Genomic DNA, 10,779 nt, shown 5'->3' on the forward strand with positions numbered 1-10,779 from the left:
ACGAACAAGTCGTTTGCATTTTTTCTTCATTTATCTGCAATTGTGAATGATCTTGTTTTAATAAAAAGGGTTTATTTCAGGTATATCATCATTGCCTTTTCGGAACCCGGTACGATTTCTTGTGCGCCAACTATACAGCTTTTGATCAAAAAACTTTTATCTGCCATTTCGTATCTGAAGTTGATTGTAACAACTCCCACAATTTTTGGCACAGGTATAGATGTTCTAGTTTTATGGAAATGCGAAGATTAGCTCAGGATAGGAAAGAGTGGAGGTGCGTGTCCAACCAGTCGTAGGACTGACGACCTTATGATGATGACAAATACCTTGTACTGTTTTGGTTGTTAAAGGATCAATTTATTCTTTGAAGGTAGGGTGAAAAATAAGTTCTCAAGTTTCATAATTCTCACAACTATCGGCACTATTTTATTTAAAATTCCAGCATTTAAGACAACTGTTGGTGAATAGCAAAATTTGTGTTTACAAGAAGTCTCGGCCTTGATCTTGATCTTGCGTGTTAAGTCTTGGATTCGCTCATTTAACTTGATATTTACGTTTTTTTTTTAAATAATCCTTGTAAACCAAATTTTTTCTATTCACCTACAATTGTCTTCAATGCTGGAATTTTCTGTCATACATGCGAGTTTGTCATGAAGAAAGAAGAACACTTATTCCTAAGACATTCTTGAAGATTCCTTCTTTCAAGCACTGGTAAAGTTTCCTTTTTTTTACGTAGTGTTAAAATCTAGTAAAGTAAACTAAAAATTTCAAACATTAAAAATGTTTTGTTTCAAGAAAAAAATATTTTAAAGTTGCTTTAAACAGTTTTTCCTTTAGTCTTGTGTATGTGGTTTTGGTCTTACATATTCGATTTTGGTTTTAGTTTTGATCTTCTTCATTTGGTCTTGGTTTTAGTCTTGCTAGTATAAAGACAGTCTAGGTCTTGCTCTTGGTCTTGTATTTTCGAAAGACCAAGATCAATTCCAAGCCCAAGACTGCAAAACCAAGACCAATTTTTCTCATCACTACTTTAGCGGTGTTGTAGAGCAAACCCTAACGCCAAAACACGATTCTGAACGTTCGAAATACTTGTCGGTAACAAAGTTATCTTCTTCAGAAATTGCCTGACCGTCTTGCGTTCATAAAGCTGAAAATATAAGTGGGCCAGTGGGTGTAATAATTATAGTTTACGATACCCTCCTTGAAGTTGGGTTTAAATGTTACGATGCTACCAACATATTCTAAACGGTCGAAGTCGTCAAACAGAAGGAAGGACCTACCACGTCTACGATGCCTTTTTCCTTTTGTAACCTTATGACCGCGTTTCTTCGATGCTCAAATATTTTGTTACTATTGCCGCGGGCAAACTCATACGAATATTGTCAACAAAAATACAACGAGAATGCTGACGAAGAAGTTGTTGCATAAGTAGATGCCTCCATTATCGAAGAAACTAATGAACCAGAGGTCAGAAGTTCAGAACTTGACAGCCAAAAAGCCCCTAACCAGCCTTCAACCTTCAAATGTAGAAAAATAAATTGAAAACACTGCTGTGGATTAAGCCATAAAAAAAATAGCACGTCGCCTATATACGAGGGTGGATTGATAAGTTTCCGGCCTAACCAAGAGATGACGCCACTAGGCCTACCTTGAGGTGACATTCAATTCAACCGTTAAGCAGTGGGTTTCCGAGTTTAAAAAGGGTCGTGTGAGCACCTCTGATGGGCCTCGCTCAGGACGCCCCGTTGAGGTCACAACTCCAGATATGNGAAGGACCTACCACGTCTACGATGCCTTTTTCCTTTTGTAACCTTATGACCGCGTTTCTTCGATGCTCAAATATTTTGTTACTATTGCCGCGGGCAAACTCATACGAATATTGTCAACAAAAATACAACGAGAATGCTGACGAAGAAGTTGTTGCATAAGTAGATGCCTCCATTATCGAAGAAACTAATGAACCAGAGGTCAGAAGTTCAGAACTTGACAGCCAAAAAGCCCCTAACCAGCCTTCAACCTTCAAATGTAGAAAAATAAATTGAAAACACTGCTGTGGATTAAGCCATAAAAAAAATAGCACGTCGCCTATATAGTACTCTATCTCATAGTGGAAGCGCGCAAGAAAAATATTAAAGAAGAAAGTTATTAAAAGTCCCCAATGTTCTCGTAACCATAACTTAGCATGACTTCATTTTACAGCGAATATGTATAAAACCTTTCTTTTAGGAAATTTCCTCCTACATATTATTAATAAAAACTGTTTTTAGCATACTTGCCACGGTTATTAAACGTGTATGTTCTTAACCCAGATACGAAATGTGGACTGTGAGAAGGGTGGAAAAGAAAAAGTTTGAGATATGATGCTACAGGCGAATGATGAAAATACCTTGGATGAAAAAGATTAGAAATGATTAGGTATTTGACACGCACAGGAAGACTTACATAAACTTACTGTTCTACTGTACTGTAGCTACGACAAATTTAACTGACACTAAATGAAAAAGGGATACATTTAGCGATTTGAGGAATATAATTGCAAAGTGGATGGAATCAATTTTACGTTGTAAGGAGGGGGTGGACGAATAAAGATTTCCCATCATGATTTGTGGAGATTTTGTAGCTACGTGCGTCCAATGTTATAGTTTAAAACAGCGGTAGTGAACGTGCGCCTCTATCTTGTGCGGTCTTCATGAAATCATTGCAATAATTAATATTTAGTGATAGATATCCCGACAATTTGAAAATTAATAGCATTAGTAAATAATGTGCAGTTTTCTGTTGAGTAGGTATAACATGATTTTAATATACTGCAGTGGTGTAGTCTAGCCGAGATTCATAACTTTATAAAAACTAAAATGTATTTCGCAAGCCGCATTTATAGGTGTATCAATTTATGCGGCATCCTTTATTAGTGCCTAATTTAAATGGCGCCTTTTATGGTTCCAACATTTAGCGTCTTGGGATCAACAAATTAATGTACTTATCTCGCAACATATTGTAGCGAGCACGAGCGTGTTTGTGTGCGATTTGTAGATGTGTGTATCGTACCTACGTTCTGGGAAAGCAGTTGAACAATTCAAAGAAAAAATAAACTATCCGGTGTTTCCAGAAGGTTCCAGAAAGTAAACAAAAGAGTATTTAAAGTAAGAGACGATCGCCGAGAGGAGGAGAAATGAATTGACCGTTGCAGAAGTGAATCGAGAAATAAATTGACAGTGATAGCGGTGAAATAAATAGCGCAGTGAATAGTGATACATTAATAATTAGTGTAAATAAATAGTTTTTGTCGTTATCAGCCTTAAGTGAATTTTGTTAAACCCACGAACATTACAATATTAACGAAAACTTTTATGATCTCGCAATCAATTTAGAATTGACACAGCGTCCTATTAAAATAATAAAAACGTTTAAAAAATCATTTCTGCGATTATTATCGAATGTTTATAAAACTCACACTATTAACGCTTTTTGGCATTTTTAATCAATTTCTTTAAAAACCTAGTGGAGCTTAACTTATCTCTCTAAAACTATATTTTAGTTTGCAAAACCTCAACAAATCTTTAGTGACACACGTGCTGGGGAATCTTTATTCTACCTCTCCCCTACAACATAAAATAAGTCCCATTCATTCTGGAATTATTTTCTCAGATCGCAAGATTTCCCTCTCTTTCTTTGATTATTATGACTTATTATAACTAAATAAATCCAAGTAACGGCAGGGTATCGCTATCGGTATTTGCTGCAATACAAGGTCTTACTAAGGTGTCAACAGGTAAGTTAATATCTTAGTAAGGCATTGTCCGACACATAAAATACTCCAATAGCAGTAAATACTAGACTGGGCCTAAAAAAACTACTATTTGTTTTAATGGGATACCCAAAATATTATTTAGGATAGAAAAAAGGTCCACATCCAAATTTCAGCCTTTAATTTTAATATTAAGAGGTATATCATCGTGTATTTATGTCTTTTTACTCCAAACGCATCTTTCACTCAAATCTTCTAAACAATATATCTGAATATAAGCAACACATGTTTTTTGAAGGAAATTAAACTCTCTACAAAAAAGGCCTGATTGCAAATTTTTGTCCGACAAACCGTTTCCACGTAAGCTTGCGTTGAGCATTGATCTGTTTTTACGATTTAATTTTTCAACTTTTGAATTTTGAACTCATAAACCTATTTGTTTCTGAAAAAGAATAGTAAATGATTTTGAAGAAAATTAGACGCTCTATAAAAAAGGTCTCATTACATTTTTCGTTAACATAAATTCGCGGTGATAGACCTCTTAATATTAAAATTAAGGGCACAAATTTGCATGTTAACTTTCTTTTGTCATCCTTAATAACATTTTCGGTCCCAAATAAATAGTCATTTTTTGGCCCTCTTTGGGAAGTTCAACTGTTTGGTCAGAAAATCGATTAGATTTAAGAAAACATCCATGAAATGCAGAAAAGTGCCTCTGTTGATAGGATATAATAAACAGTGGCGGATTTATATGCAGGAGCATTAGGCCCTAGACTTTTAGAGCACCAAAACCTTTTACCGATGCTTATTATGGAGTGTGGATGAAACAAATATTGGCAAGAATTGTATATCTATTGTTCAACTGTTTAATATCAAAATCAAACAGAAGAGGAAAATTTTAAAAACTACAACAAAAAAAATTAAATTTCTTGTGGATATAAAAATTATAATAATTTCAAATATGTATATTGAAGAAGTATTAAATATTTCGAAATCACTGTGGCGTTAACATACGAGTCGTATTAAAAATGAATGCTACCAACTCAAAAAATATACTTAATTTACCATAAATTCAAATAAAAATAAATTTACAATGGTCAGATATATTAAATTTAATCTAAACAGAAATCTCATAAATATTTTGTCAAATTTGTATACTTTTCTAAAAATCTATTTAACAATGCCGATAGAAGTTGTGAAGCGTGAAGGGCTTTCTCTGAAGTAAAATTTATATAAAAATAAATTCAGATCGATTATAAGACACAATAGATTAAATTATTTGCTCATTATTTCTATGGAAAATGACATAACTCAATCAATTATTTACGAAGAAACAATTAGAAAATATACCAGGTTCAAATATAGAAGATAGTTTACAGTATTAAATAAGGTACCTAANTATTTACCCACTACAAACTACCTCAAATTAATGAGGGAAATATTGTTACTGTTATCACACCCCGACCGGAAATCGAACCCGGAACTAATTTATTTTTATAATGTTAAAATTACATCTTTTTTCTTTAATATTTACAAAGGTTACTAAGAATATTTTTTAACCATTACATATGTTATTTTCTCATAATTCGTCCTCATCAAACCCCCATCCAATAATATGCTATTGGGGACCTCTGAAATGTAATTGGTATCAAGCCGTAATAAAAGTCACCCTCCGCCACTAACAATAATAGCATAAACAATTATGACAATTTTTACATGCAATGACTTACTTGTATGGATCCTTCAGTTCTTCTGTAACGAAGTTCAAGTAATTCCACCCACCGAAAGCAAACAGTCCAGAGTAAAATGCCAAAGATATATCCGTGGGAGAATACTTTCCTTTAAATGCATCTTCAAAATGCTCAGTATGTCCTGAAAAGAATAATCGAATATAGTGGTACTAATAAAATAAATAAATATTATCAGTTGTGTTTGGAGCTTGAAGTCAAAGGGACATATGTTAACTTTCAGGAAAGGAAAAGACAGTAATACCATTGTTGTACATTATTTTATAGGAATTTGGAAGATAGCAACTAACCTTGATTTATAGCAATTAAAAATAATGCTAAATATTCAAAAGCAATTTATTTTATTTTAATACACTTAAACTAGCTAAAGCTCTTTTACAAAGATTTAACCAGTACAAAAAGAAAAAGAAAACTAAAACTACATTATAAGTATTGAACGAAAATATTCAAAATAACGGCACCACGAAAAAGTCAATATTTCAAATCAACCCTAGATAGCGTTTTTGACCAGCTTTAAAGACGTCAGTAAGGGAAGCATGCCGCAGATTTGGAGGCAGCAGGACGAATGATGGCTGAATAAAAATATATACTTGATAATTCAAAAAATTCCCTGGAATTTTGATTGATTGTGAAAGAGAACAGTCATGATATGTATGAACCAACGAAAGGTTATTGATACCATAAACACGACAGGCATCGTGGTCGTGGTTGAAAAACCTCATAGAAAACCCGGATTTGAATCAGAGAAGACGCAGGAATTCGTGGGAAACACTCTCCAATGCGTTTTTATAAGAGAGGATTTAAATCGACCAAATTTCATAGCCGTATGTTAAAACCAGGGTAGTAAACAGATAAGAATGGGAGGCAGACCGATAGAAGTCAGATGTGGAACGGCTAATGAACCCCAGAACTTTGAATGCCTTATTAGTGACACAAATATGGTAAGAAGATGTGAAGGTGACGTCAAGATCCGCGATCTCGTAAACCTTAATAAGGAGCTTTGGACGGCCAATTGAACAGTCAGAATTGATATATAGTAGGTTAGTACCTATTCAATTATGTAGACCGTCCAGGATCTGTTTGAATGTTAAGTGTATCGTATTTATTTGATATGATAGAGATTAGTTTGTTATCTTCGCCATAGATTGGTAGTTTAACATTGGTTAAATCAATAAATCATATCATCACACTGAAAGAGGGAAGATTAGCAAGTTGGCAGTCATGACTGACAGAAAGAAAAAAACATGATTCGTGATGGTAGAACGAGCTTTTACAAACCTATGCTGCTGAGAGACAATCAGGGAAAGGAAACAGTGAACAGAAGCTTCCCTAGAGAGCTTGGGATAGATATCGGTCTGTAGCTTTTGATGTCTTGTTCATCGCCTTTTTGTGTATCAGAAGAATATAAGATAACTTCAAAGAAGAATGGAAATAGCCACTTTTTAGAAAGCGATTAAAAAGCTGGAGGATAGCCTCATTCAAAAGAGACCATTTTTTAATGAAATACAGAGGTAACCAAAGTTAACTGATTCCTGTAATGAGAAGAACGTTTTAAGTGAAGGTGAAGAAACGTAGAACGGAGTTGGCGAAAAGCTGTCGACCTCATAAAGTTCATAATTCAAACCAGAATTGGAAAATCCCGAGCAAAAAATTTCAAACGACTTCACGCCATCGAGATACTTGCAAAAAGAAATTATAGTGTAAAATTAATAGATATTATAATCAACGTTATCGTCCTTGATTACAGCATCCCAGTTCTGATCCATAGTCACCTTTGTAAAATTTTCTGCACGTAGACTCATTAACGGCAGTATAAAAATCACTATTGGCACAGCATTCAAAATAACTAGATAACCAAAATAGTGGTGAGCATCCCTGGGCAAAAGCTGCATCCGAAGGTTCACGTGACTTACAACAGAAGAAAAAGCAAACGACAAATCTAATGAATAAAAGTCTTGCCAGGAGGGATAGGGTCAAGTTGTTGCAGGTTATAAAATAGGGTTGCGTTAGGCAAAGTATGGGCATTGGACGCTTAATAAACGGGAGTGAGATAAAGAGAAAATTTCAGGTTGTATGTATTGATATCCCAAATGACATGAAGTAATATAAGAACAAAGGCTTTCACGGCCGGAATCCATAGTAAAATGAAGATTCGGACTATAGGGCCGTGGTCTAAGTGAACTATTCTGTCCAGACGTTTTTTCAGCTACTGCGGCTGACATCCTCAGTGGTAGTACTGCGTTGACAACGAGAAAGTACAGGGTTTGTCCAGAAAGTAATAGGACTGAGTCGATTTAAAAAAAATTATTGAGCCAATCGTTACAATTCTTTAAAAACTTTCAAAATAGGCTCCTTCTGCGTCGATACAGCGCTGCCAGCCCGATTTCCAAGCATTGAAGGCGTCACAGAAGGCATTTTCCGGAATAGCCTTAAGAGCCGTGGTGCATGCTGCTTGGATCCCCTCTGTCGTCTCAAAATGCTTGCCTTTCATCGGCCTTTTCAGGCGAGCAAACAAAAAAAAAAGTCCGGGGGGGCACATCTGGGCTGCAGGGCGGCTACGGAAGCGTTGGGATGCCGGCCTCGGTCAGGTAGCTGTCCACAAGAAAGGTGGTGTGAGCCGGGGCGTTGTCGTGGTGCAACTTCCAGTCGGCTGCGATGTCTTGTCGAACCCGATTGACCCTTCGTTTGAGTCTCTTGAGCACGGTTTGTCCATGGTGGACGATGCCTTTCATGTCAAAAAAAACAATGAGCATCGTTTTCACTTTGGATTTGCTCATTCTTCCCTTTTTTGGGCGAGGAGACACCGGCCTGTGCCACTCGGAAGTTTGCATCTTTGTCTCGGGATCATACTCAAAGATCCATGACTCGTCACCTGTGATTACGTTATTCACAAATTGGGGGTCACTTTCACACATCTTTAAATTTTCTTGGCACACATCCACTCGCCGCAATTTCTGGTCGTCAGTGAGCACTTTTGGGACCATCTTCGCGCACACCTTGGGCATGTTCAAATGCTCCGTCACAATGTCATGANGGAGGAACAAATTCATGGTGGACGATGCCTTTCATGTCAAAAAAGACAATGAGCATATCGTTTTCACTTTGGATTTGCTCATTCTTCCCTTTTTTGGGTGAGGAGACGCCGGCCTGTGCCACTCGGAAGTTTGCATCTTTGTCTCGGGATCATACTCAAATGACTCGTCACCTGTGATTACGTTATTCACAAATTGGGGGTCACTTTCACACATGTTTAAATTTTCTTGGCACACTTCCACTCGCCGCAATTTCTGGTCGTCAGTGAGCACTTTTGGGACCATCTTCGCGCACACCTTGGGCATGTTCAAATGCTCCGTCACAATGTCATGAACCACAGATTTTGGTAAATTTAATATCTGGGCAATTAAACGAATACTTAGTCGACGCTCTGAGTTCAAAACTTCGCGCACACGAGTCACATTGTCGGTGTTTGTCGAAGTCGAACACGTCGCACGAAAAAGCCTGTTCTGACTCTCCAGGTGCTCGGAGACAACTCACCAGCCCTCTACCGAATCCAGTCGGTGCGCGCATGCTCCGAAGTACAGTCGCGGCGGAAGGAAATCAGTCCTATTACTTTCCGAACGAACCCTGTAGATTATATCTCGAAGTCTCGACAGTAGCTGAGGAAACGTCTGGACAGAATAGTTTACTTAGACTTAGGCCCTATAGCCCGAATCTTCATTCTAACATGAAGCAAGTTAAAATTACCACATACTATGATATTTGAATGAGTAAAATGTTGAAGTATGAAGATAAACTCTTTAAGTTTTAAATTTGGACATAAACAGAAAATAAGCAGCAGAAGTAAAAACTGCTGGTCAAATATGAATAAGCGAACAAATATATAAGATACCATGCCTAACCACAGTAGACTGCATGCTGTTTTTAATGAGAACAAGCACTCCACCGCATCTAGATGCAGCTGAAGAAGCCTGTCGAGACGATAAACAGTGTAATCTGAGATTAGAAGTTCAGAAAGGTTGATATGGTTCTTCAACCAAGTCTCGGTAAAAGATGAGAACTTCTGGGATAATTGATAATTCGTAGAGATTTTAACGAAGAGTAAAAGACGATCTTGTTTACGATGGAACGAACGCTTTGTATATAAGTAAAGAATCCATAGCGACTACCTATGAGTTCTTTGGATTGCTCTTCGGTTTAATAGAAGATTTGAGGACAGCTTTAGGGATCCCATACTCATACCTAACTGTAAATTGCTTATTAGGATTTGTGGCATTGTGGTTCTTAACATCAAGCTTTTTTTTTTAAATAATTCCGTTATTACTGGGTCTTAGATGGAGACAATGGTAAGAGCAGAGAATGTATCGTTTTGATTAGCGATTACAGCAATACCATATAAACTGATGTTGAACTTCAATTTCTAGATTAACAGAAACTAAATTAAACGATTTTTAACTTCAGCTTCGAAATCAGACATCAATTGCAGAGAATATGATGATTAGACTTGTCTCACCCCGAAGAGCCGCTACATCAGCTTTTAAAAACGATAATTTTTCCACGAGGTACCCAAACTTATCAATTTTAGCTCAAGCAGCTTCTATGCGATAGACGGAAGTCTGGAACTCAGCAACGGCATTTAGGAATGTAACGTTGCCAACAAATTGAGTGCACCTTTGCATCTGCATAGGTGATAGTAATTGTTTAACGTTGTTCAGGGCAAAGACCCTCTCTCACTCTAGTGCATCCGATAGAGCCGTGGAAAAGGTTGCCACATTATGTACAGAGCACAAAGAGAAATCGAAGTTTGCTTTGCACATAACACACGATGATATTAGTTTGTTTCAATGAAAACGAAAAGACTGAAGAATTTTTATCTGTATCGTCTGCTCGGCCAACCTCACGAAGGACATCCGCTCATATACTGGGCAGTAGACTATTAAAAAAAAATCTTAATTATATCGAATATGTATTCATTTTCGTCATTTCTAACATTTTCGATATAATTAAGAATTTTTAAAATACTGTGAAATTTTGAGCTCATAATATTAATATTAAGAGATGCCGCATCGCAAATTTCAATTTTACATTTAAATAACACGAGTGTAAATAAATAGTTTTTGTTATCAGTCTTAGAAGTAAATTTTGTTAAACTCACGAACATTACAATATAAAATTAATGATATATATACATACCTACTTCAACATTTTACAAAATTCTACCTCTTTAGGAAGCTGAAAGGGGTTTGCAAAGATTGCATGTTTGTTTTTGGTCCGATTTACTTGAAA

At 36.3% G+C, this 10,779-nt stretch overlaps 1 protein-coding gene across 1 annotated transcript in view; it reads right to left on the bottom strand.

Moving 5' to 3' along the window:
* LOC108742877 (Y+L amino acid transporter 2-like) overlaps positions 1–10,779 on the bottom strand; it is a 57,022-nt gene that overhangs the window by 18,532 nt on the left and 27,711 nt on the right. Inside the window, exon 2 of the mRNA XM_025979967.1 lies at positions 5,479–5,620. Coding sequence (XP_025835752.1) covers positions 5,479–5,620 — 142 coding nt within the window. The remainder of the gene's footprint in view (positions 1–5,478; positions 5,621–10,779) is intronic.

This window comes from Agrilus planipennis, unplaced genomic scaffold (assembly GCF_000699045.2).
Source record: "Agrilus planipennis isolate EAB-ADULT unplaced genomic scaffold, Apla_2.0 scaffold419, whole genome shotgun sequence".
NCBI classification, from domain to species: Eukaryota; Metazoa; Arthropoda; class Insecta; order Coleoptera; family Buprestidae; genus Agrilus; species Agrilus planipennis.